At 38.4% G+C, this 20,062-nt stretch overlaps 1 protein-coding gene and 1 pseudogene across 9 annotated transcripts in view; both read right to left on the reverse strand.

Annotated features, from left to right (window-relative positions):
- The window catches only part of SLC30A6 (solute carrier family 30 member 6), a 59,391-nt gene that overhangs the window by 19,417 nt on the left and 19,912 nt on the right, over positions 1-20,062 (reverse strand). For 4 of the 9 annotated variants that reach the window (XM_054475630.2, XM_063648848.1, XM_063648845.1 and 1 more), the window contains 6 exons: positions 19,749-19,814; positions 11,653-11,733; positions 11,116-11,151; positions 10,086-10,180; positions 6,676-6,724; positions 6,243-6,362 (listed from right to left, as the gene is read on the reverse strand). In XM_054475630.2, the coding sequence (XP_054331605.1) occupies positions 6,243-6,362; positions 6,676-6,724; positions 10,086-10,180; positions 11,116-11,151; positions 11,653-11,733; positions 19,749-19,814 (447 nt within the window). Of the gene's footprint in view, positions 1-6,242; positions 6,363-6,675; positions 6,725-10,085; positions 10,181-11,115; positions 11,152-11,652; positions 11,734-19,748; positions 19,815-20,062 lie in introns of those variants that run through there. The other 5 variants (XM_054475631.2, XM_063648846.1, XM_054475634.2 and 2 more) reach the window with 3 other exon arrangements.
- LOC134737812 (ATP-dependent RNA helicase DDX50-like) lies at positions 45-5,877 on the reverse strand (annotated as a pseudogene).

Raw genomic sequence — 20,062 nt, forward strand, 5'->3', positions numbered from 1 at the left:
AAAGGAAAAAACAATTCTAAATTTTAAATTTATATCTCACTGGGCATATTACAATTAAATCTCCTGAACATTAATTATCTAAAGCAACAGGACTGAGCAACAGGACACAATTTTATCACAATTGGCCACTACTTGCAAAGAAACATTTCAAAGAAAAAAACTCCAGTTTTTAGAATTCTTTCCTTTCAAAATTTAGTGGAAAAATAACTAATAATTATGTTAATTAGTAGGAAGAGGTATGATGAAAAAAATGTGGACATTTCCCCGTCAGGCATTTTTTTGTCAAACTATCTGTCAACTAGAAAGAGCTGAAATATATTTATTTGCTTGAGACAGACAAAAAACTTCAACTAGTAATTTTTTTTTGAAAAGAGACAATAAAAAGAGGTTTTTTAATTCAAAGGTATAACTTAAGTAGATTTGTTTACAACCATTCTTATGAAATACTTTTTTAAAAAATATGACCAATTTCTTTGCAAATAGCAGACACATACCTCAACTATGATGACCTAATTTTTGGTGGATAATGTACATGATTAGGCAGAAATAGGCAAGTTCATACTGGTAGATTAACTATCAAATAGTCAAAACTCCGTTTGTGGCTCCCACTTCTTGATCAATTTCTATTCCCTCTTCATCTTCTACCATCTCGTCGACTTCCTGAGCGACTCCCTTGTGGACTCTGTCTAACTGACCGGCTGCCAGATCGACCACTTGATCGGCCCGACTGGCCACTTGACTAACCACTCCTCTGTCTGGAATTAGATGTGTTTCCATCATAATATTCTTCAATTTCAGGTAATTTGGCTGGCACTGAGAATATCCAGTCGGAATCATGCCACTCTGCCTGTAACCTTTCTGACTTAGTTGTGGGAACATCAAAGCAAACACCCACATTTCCTTTCAGGAGGCACATTCTGGTAATCTGAGACACTGCATGACTACTCAGCTTTCTGTTAAGTTCTTTCCAAGAACAGCTGACATCCTGTATTTCCTCCAGACTTTCCAGAGTCATGGTCACAAATCCCTTATCAGAGATGATCAAAGATCGTGGTTCAAAGCTTGATGCACCAGAAATGTGGGCTAAAGCTGCAGCCAATGCATCCACTACCCCTTTCTCTTCTATCAGTATCTGAGCTGATGGTTGGAAAAAATCAACAGCAGTATAAGAAACAGAAGCCAGAGACCTTATGGCATCCATGCTTTCAGATTTAACTAAATCCATTGTAGAAGGAATACCTACACATTTAAAAGTAATTTCTGCTTTTTGTTCCACGTATCTTAGTTGACCTCTTTCTCTTGGTTGATAAAAACATATACAAATCCCTGTCCGTCCAGCTCTACCTGTGTGTCCAGAACGATGGATATAGACTCAACATCCTAAGGAGGAGAACTCTGAATCACCAGGTCAACTTCAGGAATGTCCAAACCACGGGCAGCCATGTTGGTTGCCACCAAAACTTTAAAACTACCTTCTCTGAAGCCTTTTAGTGTAAATTCTCTTTGTGACTGTGCAATGTCCCCATGTAAACACTGGGCATTCTGTTTTAGGTGTGGATTCATGGTCATTTCAGTTACACTCCTCTGGGTCTCATAGAAAATAATAGCCCTCCCTTCAGACCCACTGTAGACTTGAAGGACATCTCCAATAACTGCGGGCCTCTGAGACCAGTGACACTGGATGGCCAAATGTTCCACAGTAGCTGCAGCCTTTTGAGTCATTTTTCCAACAACGTCAATCTGTTCATATCTGGATTTCACACATTTTTTTGCAACTTTGCATACCCACTGTGGGCAAGCTGCAGAAAAAAGTAGTCTGAGGATTGTCTTCAGAATCAGTTTTGTAGAATTCATGAATAATATCTTCAACTTGTTCAGCAAAACCTAAATCTAACATTTGATCCACTTCATCAAGCACAACATGGCACAGTTTAGAAAGATCTAATCGGAGCTGGGCACAGTGGTTCACGCCTGCAATCCCAGCACTTTGGGAGGCCGAGATGGGCAGATCACAAGGTCAGGAGATTGAGACCATCCTGGCTAACACGGTGAAATCCCGTCTCTACTAAAAATATAAAAAAAATTAGTCGGGGGTGGTGGCGGGCGCCTGAAGTCCCAGCTACTCAGGAGGCTGAGGCAGGAGAATGGTGTGAACCCGGGCGGTAGAGCTTGCAGTGAGCCGAGATCTAGCCTGGGCGACAGAGCGAGATTCCGTCTCAAAAAACAAACAAACAAACAAACAAAAAACTGTTTCTTGATTTCTTTGGAGTCTTTCAATCAAAGCGATGGCAAAATAGAATGTCTTTCTTTCCTGTTCCCGTCTGTAGTTGAGCTATTAAATCTTTTCCTTCATATACAGGACCAAAGGTCTTAACTTGAACAGGAAAGAGAGATGTTACCCCTCAACCTTTCAGAAGCTTTATAGTCTCTTCAGAAATACGAAAATTGGAGAAGGTTCCTTCTTTCTGTTCACGTATTAAGGTCTCCTCTAGTTTATTATCACTTGATTTATGAGTAGAACTATCTAAGGATGATACTTGCTTTTTTTTTTTTCATATTCATCAATATCTCATTCAGTAGATCTTTTCTTCTTGACTTATGAGATTTACAGAATTCATCTGAAAGTCTATTAAATCCTTCTTCAGTGTCTCCATTTAGCTCCTCTTTCATTTTAGTTTTTTTGGTCTTGGGAGCATCCAGGTAATCTGTAACACCATTTTCTCTTGTTTCTGATTTCTCATCTGAGTCATAATGGTGCCTTGACTTCCTTCTGTCCCTCCAGCACTGTGTAATGTATTTTCAGCTTATCTTGTTTAAATCTTCATAACAACCATATAAGGGAAGTACAGGTCCATAATCCATTAGCCGAAACTGTGATATCCATAAAGCTCTTCTGCCTCTCCTTCTTCTGGCTCTCGGACTCCTCCAAGGGTGCTTCCAGTTCCATAATGTACCCCCAGAGGAGTTTCCCAGGCATTACTGGCCACTGCTGCCTCCCTCCGGGCACAGTGACCACAACCACCTACATGTAGTGAAAACGCGAAAGGAAGCAGGGGCAGGGCGGCCACTCAGCTGTGGCTGTGCGTCGCTCAACTAGTAATTTTTGATACAGAAAGACCAATGGAATCTATCAGTAATTATATCAAGTTTCCAGTGAGCGATAATTATTTCCAATAAAACTTCAAATTCCCCAGGAATTTCACCAGGTAAGACTCTCCAGGAATTTTTTATGGTAACACTGTAGTCAACATCAGCAATTCAAACTGGCTGAAGTTCTACCAACAATACAGACCAAAATGCCAATAATTACAAGCTGATTGTGTACTCTTTTCTACTTTTCCCCACATGCTGGGAATAGAAATGTGAATGAGACACAATCCTTGCCCTAGAAATAACAGGAGATACACATGTGAAAAACATAATGAAGCACTTTGGGCACTAAGGCAGAAATGTCTACAGAGTACCATGGCCGCACAAAAGATTGAGTGACAAGGCTCCTGGGGTGGAGATAATCCAGAAGGTGACAGTGGGGCAGAGACTTCAAAGATGAGCAAGTGAAAGCAGCATGTGCAGGGGCATGAAAACCCGACCCAGCAATAAAACCACAAATGGTCAGGAATAGATAGATGGATGGTTAGTAAGGTTGGTAGGGGCCTGATTACACAGGACTCTGTGTTGACAACTTCAATTTTTGCAACTATGCAAAGGGGAGGGTTTTGAAACAGGAAGATATTATGTCCAAACTAGTAATTTTGAATGATCACATTAGTGACAAAATAAAAGATAACTAGCAATGGATGAGAATGAAAACTAGAAGACCAGAGGCTATTCTACTTAGGCCAAAGAAATGATGATAAAGGTCTTAATAGGGACAGCAGCAATGAGAATGGGAAAGAGGGGACAAATAAACATATATATATGTTTTTATATATATATCAACATATATTTTATATATGTGTGTGTGTGTGTGTGTGTGTGTGTGTATATATATGTCTCATATATATATAACCTCCTCCACTTCCTGGGTTCAAGCGATTCTCCTGCTTCAGCCTCCCAGGTGGTTGGGATTACAGGTGTGCATCACCATGCCCAGCTAATTTTTGTATTTTTAGCAGAGACGGGGTTTTGCCACGTTGGCCAGGCTGGTCTTGAACTCCTGACTTCAGGCGACCCGGCCGCCTCGGCTTCCCAAAGTGCTGGGACTACAGGTGTAAGTCACTGCACCCAGCCAAATAAATAAATATTAATAAACAATTACACAAGGCTTGGAGACGAATTAGAAATGGCTTAGGGAGTGGTGAGAGAGGAGGAGGGAGGAAAAGTGGATATTTAAGGATGCACTGGAGTTCTTCAAAAAACTAAAATATTGGGGGGATGTGGGGGATGGTTAATGGATATAAAAATATAGTTAGAATAAATAAAATCTATTATTTGATAGCAAAACAGGGTTACTACAGTCAACAATAATTTATTGTACATTTTAAAATAAACAAGAGCATAATTAGATTATAACACAAAGAAAAAATACATCTTTGAGGTGATGGATACCCCATTTACCCTGATGTGATTATTATGCACTGTATGCCTGTATCAAAATATCTCATGTACCCCATAAATATATATACCTACTATGTGCCCACAAAAATAAAAAATTAAATAAATTAGATAAATACAGAATTATCATATCACATGACCCAGTAACTTCATTTCTGGGTATATACCCACAAGAACTGAAAGGAAGGACTCAGATATTTGTACACTCGTGTTCACAGTGGCATTATTCACAATAGCCAAAGAAATGGAACCAATTCAAACATCCATTGATGGATAAATGAGTAAACAAAATGCGTTGTTTACCCATTATGCACTGGAAAATGTGATTCAGCATTCCAATTAAAAAGGAAGGAAATTCTGACATGTTACAACATAGATGAACCTTGAGGACATTATGCTAAGTGAAATAAGCAGACACAAAAGAACAAATATTATATGATTTCATTTCTATGAAGTACTTAGATAAGTCAAATTCCTAGAGACAGAAATTAGAATGGTGGTTTCCAGGGGCTGTGAGGAGGAGGAAAAGGAAAGCTGTTTAATGAGCATGGAGTTTAAGGAAGGAAGGAGGAAAAAGGTTCTGGAGATGGATGGTGGTAATGGTTGCATGCAATGTCACTAAATTGTACACTCAATGTAAATAAAAAACTCTATGTTGGGATTACAGTCATGAGCCACCGAGGCAGGTGGATCACCTGAGGTCAGGAGTTCAAGACCGGCCTGGCCAACATGGCAAAACCTCATCTCTATTAAAAATACAAAAATTAGCCGGGTGTGGTGGCAGGTGCCTGTAATCCCAGCTACTCAGGAGGCTGAGGCAGGAGAACTGCTTGAACTCGGGAGGTGGAAGCTGCAGTGAGCTGAGATCACGCCATTGCACTCCAGCCTGGGCACCAAGAGCGAAACTCCATCTCAGAAAAAAGCCAACTCTATATTATGTATATTTTAATGCAATTTAAAATAAGAATGCATTGGCATAAATGACAGTATTTTTCTTGTATCTCCCATTCACTGAGATGGGAGATAGAAGAAAAAACAGTTTCAGAGTTAAGGGAAAATAGGTTCAGTTAAAGTAGACACATATAGAAGTCAGGAAGATACGCCTTTTGGAATTCAATAGAGATGTGGGCTAGAAATAAAAATCTGGGAATCCCACAGAAGTAGCAAACAAAAACAAATACTTGCATGTGATTTTTAAGGAAAATACATAAAACAGCAACAACAATAAGGACAAATTCTAGTAAAGACTAATATTTAAAAGATGAGTAGCCAAAGAATCATATGCCATAACATGTTAAGCTTAAAGCAGCTGTAAAGCCTATTTCCTAAAAGGCTTTATTTTTAAAAAATTGTTTCACACCTACGTCCTCTTTTCCTCCCTCTCTCGGCAATAGCAGCGGTGGTTCAGATCTCTTTCTTACTGTTCTCTTTTCTGTTTCACTCATCAGGTCAGCAGTAGGGAATTTAAATTGTTTTCCAGTCTGCATTATACATTGTGGTAAGAAATACTTATTGAACCCAATCCCCTTAATTTTTCGGATGAAGACACCTAAGGAAAAGACGTGATCTAAGTTACACAGGTCATAAGCAAAACTGCTAGAAGCTTGACCACTATCCATCCTGTTGATGCCCTTAAAAGTAAGGCCCCAGAAATCAAAACATACTTGACAACAATAAAAAATACTCACTTAATTTCAATGAGCATATATGTAATACAAAGAGCAAATGCTCCAGCAAGATCAATCAAAACAAATGGATTCATTCGGGGAAGGAAGATACTGCTAAGTCCTGGAATAATTCCACACAAGCTAAGAAAAAACAAAAAGAGTATCCATTAGTAGAACTCACATAAAACTGGTGACAGCCTTGTAAAAGATAACTTGTATTTTGGTACCACATAGTGTACTTCTTAAAGAAAGCAAAGAGGATTTGTGAACAAAGCCCTTTCATTTATAAAGTTCTCTTTTGTATCGTCAATTAAAAAGTAAAGGGAGAATAACAATTTGATCTGTGTGATTCATGTAGTAACCTCAGCAATGAATAATTTAAGTTCCCATGATAGATGCATTTCTTGTGTATTCCTTTAAATTATGCATATCATGAAACTCCATAACATCTTACCTTCGACTAAGATCTGCAACATGCTCTTGAAGCCAGCTCGTACTAGCAGCTTTAAGAAGAAAATACTTAAATTATCTATATAGAAGAAAAAAAACCCACTACCCGAAATATTTGAGTTCTTTAATTTAAAAAAATAAATTTGGCAGTGACTGAATAACATTACAAAAGAACATGCTACTCCTCAAATCTATAAATGTTTCCTTTTATGCCCTTATGCCACTAAGTCAAAAGCAGTTTCAACTATTATACAATATACAGTTGACCTGAAGGAATTTATGTCATTGTTACTATTAATTTAAAGTTTTAAAGGTTCTTTATACTTTTTCTTTTGAGATGGAGTTTCACTCTTTTTGCCCAGGCTGGAGTGCAGTGGTACCATCTCGGCTCACTGCAACCTCTGTCTCCTGCGTTCAAGCAATTCTCCTGCCTCAGCCTCCCATGTGGCTGGGATTACAGGTGCGTGCCACCACACCTGGCTAATTTTGTATTTTTAGTAGAGACGGGGTTTCACCATGTTGGTCAGGCTGGTCTTGAACTCCTGACCTCAGGTGATCCACCTGCCTCGGCCTCCCAAAGTGCTGGGATTATAGGTGTAAGCCACCGCACCGGGCAGTTCTTTATACTTTTAAGCAGAGCTTCCTAACTAGTGTGCTGAGAATGGGCCATAGGTATAGGCTGAGTATCCCAAATCTGAAAACCAAAAATCCACAACTTTGAGCACCAACATGATACTCAAAGGAAATGCTCATAGGAGCGTTTCGAATTCAAAATTTTCAGGTTTGGGATGCTCAATCCATAAATATAATGCAAACACTCCAAAATCTACGACAACCTAAAATGTGAAACACTTCTGGCCCCAAGCATTTCAGATAAGGGATATTCAAACTACATACAAATTAATTCCCTCAACTCTCAAAAAAGCCAGGTGAGGACCTGGGTACCTACCTGGCTAGAATTAAATGGGTTATTCTATGTAAAGTATTTAGCAGTGCTTGGCATATAGAAAGTAGTTAATATTATTTTCCACTCAAATTTCAAGTAATTTCACAAAACTTTTTTCTTTTATTTTGTTTTGAGATGGAGTTTCACTTCTGTCACCCAGGCAGGAGTGCAATGACGTGATCTCGGCTCACTGCAACCTCCGCCTACCAGGTTCAAGGGATTCTCCTGTCTCAGCCTCCCGAGTAGCTGGGATCACAGGCGCCTGCCACCATGCCCGGCTAATTTTTATAATTTTTTAGTAGAGACAGAGTTTTGCCATGTTGGCCAGGCCGGTCTCGAACTGCTGACCTTGTGATCCGCCTGCCTTGGTCTCCCAAACTGCTGGGATTACAGGTGTGAGCCACCACACCCAGCCTTCATTTTTTTTTAAAGCCAGAGTCTTGCTATGTTTCCCAGGCTGGACTCAAACTCCTGAACTCAAGCAATACAACCACCTCAGCCTCCTGAGTAGCTGGGACTAGAGGCACATGCTACCAAGCCCAGCTAATGTCACAAATCTTGATGTTTCTGGGAACCTTCATTTCCAGCTAATGAAAATATAAAGTAGGCTGGGAGCAGTGGCTCATGCCTGTTGTCCCAGCACTTTGGGAGGTTGATGTGAGAGGACCGCTTGAGCCCAGGAGTTTGAGACCAGCCTGGGTAACACAGGGGGACTTTGTCTCTATAAAAAAATAAATAAATAAAAATAAATAAATAAATAAAATAAAATATAATACAAATACAAACTAGATAACTTTTCTGGAAATAAATTTGGCAATATACAACAAAGCCTTTGAAAAATACCGTATTTTTAATCCAGTAAATAATTCCTTCTCAGGGAATTTATCCTACAGAAAGAATAAAAAACTCAGACAAAATTGATCTAAAGAGGCTGATTATAGAGTTATTTATAAAAGGAAAAGTTAGAAATGTATAAAATATTTTAAAATATTCATAACAATATTATGCAAGCATTAAAAAATCATTTACATTCGAAGAGTATTTAATGAGAAGCAATACTGAAGACATAATGCTAACAAAAAAGCCAGACATGGCCGGACGCAGTGGCTCACACCTGTAATCCCAGCACTGTGGGAGGCCAAGATGGACAGATCACCTGAGGTCAGGAGTTCGAGACCAGCCTGGCCAACATGGGGAAATCCTGTCTCTGCTAAAAATATGAAAATCAGCCAGGCGTGGTGGCACATTCCTGTAACCCCTGGAACCAAGGAGGCAGAGGTTGCAGTGAGCCAAGATTGCGCCACTGCACTCCAGCCTGGGCAACAGAGTGAGACTCCATTTCAAAAAAAAAAAAAAAACCAGGCATAAAATTGTAATATATACAATTCTAAGTAAGCACATAAAATTATATGTACGTGTGCATAAAAAAAGTGGAATGAATAACATAGAAATGTTAACATATTATCTGTGGGTCATAAGATTATCAGTAGTCTTATTTCCTTCTTGTATCTTCCTGATCTTTACAGGGAAATAGTGTTTCTAAATCTTTGCACCATCTTAAAAATTTCTAGAGTAAGTGTTATAGTATTTTATAAATTATGAATTTTTTTCAAGAAATTCTGGTGATCTTAAGTATCATTATTTAATTTTCTAATTCATGCACTACTTCTTTAACTCATACAAACACAATTTATCTTCATAACATTCATGAAGTTGTTTAAACTTGAATGGGCATTTCAGAAAACTTTCTTCTCTTGACTGTCCTAGAGTGAGATCTAAAAAGATCCACACCTATCTGTGCTTCTCTATACTTCAAAGTGTGGGTCTGTGCACACATCCCATTTCTATTTTCACCTCACTTCTCCATCTCTTAGTGGCTAACTCTTTTGTGGGTTAGTGGGATTCCAAAACACTTAAATTATTGAAAAAAGAAAATAATTTTGACTGCAAAAGTGAAAAAACAGTCTGAAGTTGTAAACACTTCAAAATAAAAGAATATTTCCAAAGAAATAAAGTTTGGCTACTTGCAAATATATATGCCCATCCACCATTGCCAAAGAGAAGTTCCTGGGAACTTACTTTATTAACAGAATACAATTATTTTCAATTAGCATATCAACTATTCTAAGTATACTGATACTTCTAAAATGCTTACAATAGACTTTTCTTAGATAGATTACACATTTAAAATCTCACATTATTTGGTAAATGTAATTTTTCATCACTACATGATTTAATTTACAGGTCACTCCTGCCTGTTTTAAAATAATTTGTTATTTTAAAGCTTGAACTAATGAGATTTTGCTTTATAATTTTCCACTTAAAAAAGACTTGAGAACATTTGGGCTAGTTCTCTCTTCTCTTCAGAATATACTTCCTCATTGATTTGAGTGAATGAAACAAACAAAAGACTTGTTTTTATGAGAGATTAGTTGGACTTTTAAATTAATAGTAAATAAAAAACATACCTTCTGAGACATAAGCAAAAGGTTTATTCCGAATAGAAAGCATCGTGAACAGGTTGAAAGAAAGAGCCACAAAAGTACCAACTAATAATCTTCCCCTAAAAAGAACAATGATAACATTCACCTTTAATTTGTTCTTGGTATTATCAGTATGTAATTTCAATACGTAGAGGGACTAAGAGGTGGGAAGGTAAAGTGGTCTGCTTTAATGATTTGGTGTTTCCAGATACAGAATCTGAACTTCGTTTCTAGCCCCATCACCCATGTCCCATCTACTGTTGCTCCATCTTACAAAGGATAAGAGAGGACTTTTAGCATTAACAGTATCTTCCTACAGGTAAACGCTGTTATAAATCTGTATAAATATTGATGGTATTTGTTTTACGATATACTGGACAAGTCAGACTTTGCGGAATTAAACTGATCAGAATAGATAAGGTCCATATAGTTGGCAGCTATACAGTTGAGAAATACAATTGTTTTTTCATATATATGATACATACAATTCTCTTTTCATATGTATATGAAAATCACATAGTTGCAATACATATGAAACATATATACATTTCTTTTTTTTGGAGACAGGGTCTCACTCTGTTGTCCAGGTTGGTCTTGAACTCCTGGACTCAAGCAATCCTCCTGCCTTAGCCTCCCAAAGTGCTGGGATTACACTGAATCCCTGAGCCTGGTCCAATTCTCTTTTCTATAGTTGCTATGACAAGATTTTGAAGGTCAAATTTGAAATTACAGAAGACTAGGGGGAGCCGGCTTAGTGTTTCCTAGGTCTGGAAATAATGAGAAGCCTGAAGCCAAGATAGAAAGGCCTTCCTGTGTAGTATAAAAATATTTAGAACTTGGGAACTGTTAAGAGTAAAGAAATGGAGTCTTGGTATTAGGGAATTTTGTTTGTGAAATACCAGCAAAAACGTTATGTTGCTACAGTCTGAACTCTGACATTGGCCAACTGTTTAATAATACATCAATTAATAATTAAGAATCAATAGTAAATTATATATTGAAAATAAAATCTCACGTGTGTATCTCGGGCTGTTCCAAAAAGCGTTCTGCACTAAAAGAAATAAAAATGTATTAAATAAGTCCTATAAATTATAAAGTTAAAAAGCTTTATTAAATATATCATTAACCCACCTTAAAGTTCACAAAATCTTTTAATATTACAACTATTAACTATTAGCAGTCATGAGGCAAGGAGACTCACAAATTATCCTTTTTAGTTGTTTTCTTTTTTCACAAATTATCCTTAACATGTAATGTCAATCTTTCTCTGCCAAGCCTATTTCAATGGGTTTGTAATAAGCATCAAACATGCCTGACTGAATCTGTTTCATTCACAACCACTTCTGATTCAATTTAGTAGCATTAAGGAAGGAAGTAAAAAAAAAAGAAACAGAAGAAAAAGTCTGAAACATAAAGAAAGTGTACTATCAAAACTCCAGCCCTGCTCATCTAAATTTTCATACCCTTGAAAGCAAATGTGTCTGACGGATTTATTTCATGTTCCCAAAGGTGTCACAGGTGGGATTTAGAATAATATCATATACAAATGTACCTTTCTTTTAATATAAAGAGAGCTCCCAACTGTGCCAAGACTGTGGAGGCAAATACAGCCAGGACTTCTAATCTTTCAAACCTGAAACCAAAACATTAATTAGATCATCACAATTCTTTCAATTCACAAACCAGTCTCTCTAGAACACATTTACATTCATTTATTTGCTCACTTAATACACATATGTGCTGTCTACTATGAGCCAAACACTGTTAGAGCAGATTAGGGTTTCTAGAATAATAATAAACAATGAAAATCACAGATTCCAAAGAGTACCTATTTGTACAATTCGTAGGACTCAGAAGAGAGAGCACCTTCAGCCCATGTCAGAGGCTTTCTCTTCCCAGAAAAACTTTAAAATGATTAAAAAAAAAAAAAAAAAAAGACAATTACCAGGACCCACTTATAGTCCTTATTTTTCTAGAAATAATCACAATCATAATAATAGCACTTAATTGACCCACTGTGCGTTAGACACCAGAGTGCTTAACATATTACCTCATCTAAACCTCCCAACCCCTTATTAGAATTACTTTATCCACTTTTTTCTTTTTTACAAGAGATGGGGGTCTAGCTATGTTGCCCAGGCTGGACCCTGAACTCCCAGGCTCAAGTAATCCTCCCAGCTGCTCAGCCTCCCGAGTAGCTGGGACTACAGGCATGTGCCACCACACTTGGCTCATTTTTTTTTTTTTCCAAACAGATAAGAAATTTAGGACACGAAGAAGAAAAGTAACTGTTTAGAGTCATATAGCTAGCAAGTAGAAGGTTTTCAAACTCAAACACTCTGACTCTAGAATTCATATTTTAACCACTTATTATACTGCCTCTCATTTCTATACATAATTACAGTGAATTATGAGTATATTTTATAATCCCTAGACTATAAGCCAGAGGCCAGGAACTGTTGTTTTAGTTTTTCCTGCAACACATGGTCTAATGGTATTCAATATTTATGGTAAGTATAAATGCTTAAAATTTTTCAAGAAAATAATCATGGAGGTACAGAAAAGACAAAAAAATTAAGACCGTACATCACATTGTTATTTGTAAAGGAAAAATGCTGGAATCAACAATAGAACATTATATATTGTTAAACAAAAAAAGTATTTATTGACATGGAAAAAGGTGAGTGAAAAAAGTAGGTTATGATAGAATACAAATTAAGTGTTTTTTCCAGCTACTGAAAAAATAAAAAAGAACAGGAAAAAACAGTATGCAAATGCACCAATGTTATTTGTGGAAGTTGAGAAGCTGATATTAAAATGCATATGGAACTGCAAAATGTGAAAGAAAGCAAAGATAACCTTGAAGAAGAACGAAGCTGGAAAATTTATACTACCAATATCAATAGGTATTTCAAAGCTGTAATAATTGACATAGTGCAGTACTAATCCAAGTACAAATACACCAAATTGTACAGAAAAGAGAATCTAGAAACAGACCTACACATACATATAGTCATCTGATTTGTGAAAAAGGTGGCACATAAAAGCAGTAAAGAAGAGCCACGCGCAGTGGCTCACACATGCAATCCCAGCACTTTGTGAGGCCGAGGCAGGCACATCACTTGAGGCCAGGAGTTCAAGACCAGCCTGGCTAACATGGCGAAACCCTGTCTCTACTAAAAATACAAAAAATTAGCTGGGCGTGGTGGTGCGCCTGTAATCCCAGCTGCCTGGGAGGCTGAGGCACGAGAATTGCTTGAACCTGGGAGATGGAGGTTGGAGTGAGCCGAATTGCGCCACTGCAGTCCACTGCCTTTACTCCTGCTTCACACCATACCAAAAAAATCTATTCCAACTGGATTGTAGGATTAAATATGAAAAATCAAACAGTAAGGCTTCTAGGTGATAACAGAACAAAGTGTCTTTATGACCTGGGGGTATGCCAAGATTTCTTAACAAGTACACAAAAGGACCAACCCAAAAAAATAAATTTAATTTAAAACTTTTTTTTTTTTTTTTTTTGAGACGGAGTCTCACTCTGTCACCCAGGCTGAAGAGCAATGACGCGATATCGGCTCACTGCAACCTCCGCTTCCTGGGCTCAAGAGATTCTCCTGCCTCAGCCTCCTGAGTAGCTGGGATTACAGGCACCCACCACCATGCGTGGCTAATTTTAGTATTTTTAGTAGAGATGGGGTTTCACCATGTTGGTCAGGCTGGTTTCCAATTCCTGACCTCAAATGATCCGCCCACCTCACCCTCCCGAAGTGCTAGGATTACATGCGTGAGCCACCACACCCGGCCTAAAATTTAAAACTTTTATTCATCAGAAGATACCATTAAGAGAAAGAAGGGCAACTAAGAGAAGGAGAAGATACTTATATATAAAGAACTGTTACAGATTAATACAGAAAAACGGGAAATTGTTAAAAGATTTTAACAAGCATTTTAAAAAAGAGGTGATCTGAATGGTTAATCAACATATGTAAAGGTGCTCAATTAGTCATAAGGAAAATAACTTAAAACCACAATGAAATACCACTGCATACCACAGAATGGCCTTTATAAAAAAAGACAATAACAGCTGGGCACGATGGCTCCACACCTGTAATTTCACCTACTCGGGGTGTGGGAGGATCGCTTGAAGCCAGTTCAAGACCAGCCTGGGCAATATGGTGAGACCCCTGACTCCAAAAATATTTTAAAAATTAGCCAGGCATGGTGGGATGTGCCTGTAGTCCTAGCAACTCAGGAGGCTGAGGCAGGAGAGCCACTTGAGCCCAGGTATTGAAGGCTGCAATGAGCTATGATCATGCCACTGTACTCCAACATGGGTGACAGAGTAAGACCCTGCCTTAAAAAAAAAAAAAAAAAAAAAAGGCCGGGTGCGGTGGCTCATGCCTGTAATCCCAGCACTTTGGGAGGCCAAAGTGGGTGGATTACTTGAGGTCAGGAGTTCAAGACCAGCCTGGCCAACATGGTGGAACCCCATTTCTACTAAAAATAAAAAAATAAAAAAAATTAGTCAGGCATGGTGGTGCATGCCTGTAGTCCCAGCTACTCAGGACGCTGAAGCACAAGAATCGCTTAACTCCGGGAGATGGAGGTTGCAGTGAGCCAAGGTCGCACCACTGCACTCCAGCCTGGGCAACCAAGCGAGATGCTCCCTCCAAAAAAAAAAAAAGAAAAAAAAAAAAAAGACAATAGCAACTGTTGGCAAGGACACGAAGCAAATGCAACTCTCAAACACTACCAGTGGGAGTATAAATTAGTAAAACTGCTCTGGAAAACGGTTTGGTATTATCTTATTTTTTAATAATGAACATGCAAATTCAAACTAATTTCACTCAAAGATACATACCCAACATAAATGGGTACACATGTGCACTAAAAGATATATACAAGAATGTTCAGAAGTAGTTTTATTTATAATAGCTAAAAAGTGAAAGTCATCTAAATGTCCTTAACAATTAAGCAATTTATGATACATTCATATAATGGAATATGACAGCAATGAACAAGAATGAACAAGATAGTACATACTATATTCCATCTAAAGGATATTCAGAAACAGGCAAAACTAATATGCAATGTTAGAGGTCAGATTACCAGTTACTTCTGGTAGGGTCTGAATGGACACGAAGGGAGGTTTTGGGGGACTTGTAATGTTTTATATCATGATCCAGATAGTAACTATACAAATGTATTCATTTCTTAAAATTCATCAAATTGCACAAAGATATTACAGAAAACAAGACAGGGTCCTTACTTCTATGAAATTTACTTATTTTATTTTATTTTTTGAGACAGAGGATGGAGTACAGTGGCACGATCTTGGCTCACTGCAGTCTCCGCCTCCCGGTCTCAAGTGATTCTCCTGCCTCAATCTCATGAGTAGGTGGGACGACAGGCTCGCACCACCACACCTGGCTAATTTTTGTATTTTTAGTAGAGATGAGGTTTTACCATGTTGGTTAGGCTGGTCTCGAACTCCTGACCTGAGGTGATCCTCCCACCTCAGCCTCCCAAAGTGCTGGGATTATAGGCATAAGCCACCACACCCAGCTCTGAAATTTACATTTTAAAGGGTAGGGACAGAAAAACAAATACTTTGTTTGGTAAATTCTGTACAGATAATTATAGTAGTCTGATGTGACAAGAGATTAACCAGATGACTATTTTTGATTGGGCCATTCAGTCACTTAATGGAAATTAGCATTTAGTGATATTAAGATATGAATAACACGATGAAGCCAGCCTTGCAAAGATCAGGTGAAGAGCATATCAGGCAGATCTTATACAAAGGCTCTAAAATGGGAATGAGTTAGTAGCATTCAAACAACAAAAAGAAAGTCAGTATCCTATAGAGGCCATGAGAAGATTAAGTTGAAGAAAAGTAGGCAGGGTCCTGATCATATAAGGGCTTTGTAAATTAGAAAAAGGAGTTAGGATTTTATTCTAAGTATTATGGGAAACAACTGGATGGTTTTAAGGGGAGAGGGATAATATGATATAGGTTTAAAAGAAAAACACTGGCTGCAAATGAAAGTAGCTTGGTCTGGGATGGCAGTAGTGGAGATAGAAATGGGGTTGGGGGTAATTCTGGATGTGTTTGTAGGTTACCTTGACATAATTAATCTGCTAATAGATTAAATGTGGGTGATGAGAGACAGTAATCAACAGAAATTCCCAGAATTTTTTGTTTGAGCAACAGAGTGCTGATGGTATTTACTGAGATGGGGAAAACTACAAAGGAATAGGTTTTTGGGGAAGAAACCAAGAATTTTTTCCTAAGTTTAAGACACCAATTAGACATCCATGTGAAGCTGTCAAGAAGGTAGTCTGAAATTCTAGATAGTTCTCAGGCCTAGAGAACTGGATTTTGAAGTCTCCAGATATATGTGATACTTCAGCTATGTGACCGATTGCAAATATATTTGAGTGTTTAACTTTATTGCTTAACTGCTCCTTTCTTTCCCGTTCACTCTAAGCAAGTGAGCCAAAATGGGAGCCGTCACGTCCTTACATGACCTTGTCTTCTATCCACAGTAACTGATCTATAAAGACTGATGCCTGTTGCAAGCTGGCCCAAGCAACAGTTCTCATGATTTTCTGAACTAGGCAGCATTTATTTTCCAGAAATACTCTAGCTAGCTCTTTATTGCCTACCATAAATATTATTTTAACAGTAGTAATTTATTATTTCCTCTCTCGGATGAAGGTGAGAAGGTGTGAATTAAGGTCTTGCTAGGAGTATCATTCCAGATTGGTGGAGAAAAGTGGTCTGAGAGACTGAACAGGACATGCAGAGAAAAGCAGGCCTGGGAGGCAAAAAAATGACAATGTCCTCAGTGGTCTAGGGCCTGCGCCAGTTACTGTCTTCCCACAGCAGTTTGGTTACATAAATTGTAAAAGTCCTCCCATTTTTTCCCCCAAACTCATTTTTCTTTTTCTTTTCTTTTTTTTTTTGGAGACAGGGTCTGGTTCTGTCGCCCAGGCAGGAGTGCGGTGGCACCGTCTCAGCTCACTGCAACCTCTGCCTCCCAGCTTCAAGCCATCTTCCCAATTCAGTCTCCTGAATAGCTGGGAATGCAGGCACGCCCCACCACACCCAGCATATTTTTGTATTTTTTTGTAGAGACGGAGTCTCGCTCTTTGCTCAGGATGGTCTGAAACTCCTAAACTCAAGTGATCGACCACCTGGGCCTCCCAAAATGCTGGGATTACAGGCATGAGCCACTGCATCCAACTCCCCAAACTAATTTTTTTTTTTTTTTGAGACAGCGTCTCGCTCCGTTGCCCAGGCTGGCATGCAGTGGCACGATCTCGGCTCACTGCAACCTCTGCCTCCCAGGTTCAAGTGATTCTCCTGCCTCAGCCTCCCAAGCAGCTGGGATTACAGGTGCCCACCACCACGCCCAGCTAATTTTTGTGTGTGTGTTTTTAGTAGAGATGGGGTTTCGCCATGTTGGCTAGCCTGTTCTCAAACTCCTGACCTCAGGTGATCCACCCACCTTGGCCTCCCGAAGTCCTGGGATTATAGGCGTGAGCCACCGCACCAGGCCCCAAACTAAGTTAGATTTCTGTCACTTGCAGTGGCAAATTTCCTTATATGGATATATCTATACCTTACAACTCATTATCACAGTGATAATGCAACTCTCTCAAATTTCAGTGACACAGGCTGGGCCTGGCACTTTGAGACCAGGAGCTGGAGACCAGGTTGGCCAACATGGTGACACTCCATCTCTACTAAAAACATAAAAATTAGCTGGGTGTGGTGGTGCACACCTGTAATCCCAGATACCCTGGAGGTTGAGGCATGAGAATTGCTTGAATCTGGTAGGTGGAGGTTGCAATAAGCCAAGATCACACCACTGCACTTCAGCCTAGGCAACACAGCAAAACTGTCAAAAAAAAAAAAAAAAAGTCCAGGTGTGGTGGATCACACCTGTAATCCCAGCACTTTGGGAGGCAGCGGTAGCTGGATCATTTGAGGTCAGGAGTTCAAGACCAGCCTGGCCAACATGGTGAAACCCCATCTCTACTAAAAATACAAAAAAAAAAAACTTAGCCAGGCGTGGTGGCACACGCCTGTAATCCCAGGTACTCCGGAGGCTGAGGCAGAAGAATCGCTGGAACCCAGAAGGCAGAGCCTGCAGTGAGCCCAGATCACACCACTGCACTCCAGCCTGGGTGAAAGAGTGAGAAACCGTCTCAAAAAATAAATAAAATTAAAAACAATAAATATTTTTTTAAAATTCATTTTGATTTATGATTGATTTATGAAAATCCTTATTTTGCATTAAAATTCTATGTTTACTTCTTCCAATTGTTTAAGTAAATAAAACCTAATTTTGTTCAAAAGAATATAGTCCCAATGAATGGTATGGTGGAAAAGAAGACTAAGTTTGGTCCAAAAGTTTCTTTACTAAAGTAAAATTCCTTGGTCGATATGCCTCTTCAGGTAAAAAATAATAATAATAATGAAGTAAAATTCTTTCAAGTCGTTTCCTAGAATCTAAAAGGAACTCATGTTTAAATACATTTTTAAACCTTTAATATAAAAGATTATTTCCTTTCAACTTTCAGTAAATTTTTTTTTTTTTTTTGAGACAGGGTCTTACTCTTGCCACCTGTAATGCAGTGATGCAATTATAGCTCACTGCAGCCTCAAACTCCTGGGCTTAAGCAATCCTCCCACCTCAGCCTCCCAAGCAGCTGGGACCACAGGTGTACACCACCATGTCCAGCTAATTAAAAAAAAATTTTTGTAGCGACAGGTCTCACTATGTTGCCCAGGCTGGCTTCTAACTCAAGCAATCCTCCTGCCTCAACCTACCAAAGTGCTAGGATTACAGGCGTGAGCCACCACATCTGGCCTCAGTAATTTTTAAAATTATGGAAACAAATCTCAAATTATTTGTTGATCCATTGCTATCACAAATCCAGTTTCAGATGAAAATCCATCTTTACCACTGCCTATTATTAAACTATATCACATTTATTTAACATCTAGAAGATACACTAACATGAAAATCCTTTGTACTTGCTCTAGCTAAAATAAATTCCCAAAATATTAAAGAACTTAATGTGAACTTTTTTAAATATTTGCTTTATAAAATATAAAAAACCTAATGTGAACATTTTATTTTAATATGATTTATACCTTAAATATTTATGTTTCTTGGAAGATGCTTTTCTATCTATTTTCTTTTGTTTGAGACAGAGTCTTGCTCTGTTGCCCAGGCTGGAGTGCAATGGCACGATCTCGGCTCACTGCAACCTCCACCTCCTGGGTTCAAGCGATTCTCCTGTCTCAGCCTCTCAGGTAGCTGGAATTACAGGTGCATGCCACCACGCCTGGCTAATTTTTGTATTTTTAGTAGAGATAGGGGTCTGCCATGTTGGCCAGGCTGGTCTCGAACTCCTGACCTCAGGTGATCTGCCTGCCTCAGCCTCCCAAAGTGCTGGGATTACAGGCGTGAGCCACTGTGCCCAGCCTATCTATTTTCACTATCTGATCATCATTTCACTAAGTACGTAGCATTTATTTTCCAGAAATACTCTAGCTAGCTCTTTATTGTCTGCTATAAATAATATTTTAGTAGTCATAAGTTAGCAGGAAATAAAATAATTTGAACTTACCCAAATGAATAGACAGGGCTAGGTTTCCTCATTGTTACCCAGTAACTTATTAAACATGTCATTAAACTAAGTAAAAAGAAAAATAAATTTAGTATTAGAACTAGAAGAGAACATGTGAAGATAAATTAAGTTTTCAGAATTCCTAAGTGGTTGAAAGTTATCTGTGTTTGCACAGACTAAATTAATAATAAATTATTTTAATAATTTATTAAGATAATTAATTCTAGTAGTTTACCATCTAATCACAGTGAGCATCTGAACATGTGGTATACTTGGAAGATTTTAACATGTGAAGGAACAGAATAAAGTTATAA

This window comes from Pongo pygmaeus, chromosome 12 (genome assembly GCF_028885625.2).
Source record: "Pongo pygmaeus isolate AG05252 chromosome 12, NHGRI_mPonPyg2-v2.0_pri, whole genome shotgun sequence".
In the NCBI taxonomy this organism is placed as follows: Eukaryota; Metazoa; Chordata; class Mammalia; order Primates; family Hominidae; genus Pongo; species Pongo pygmaeus.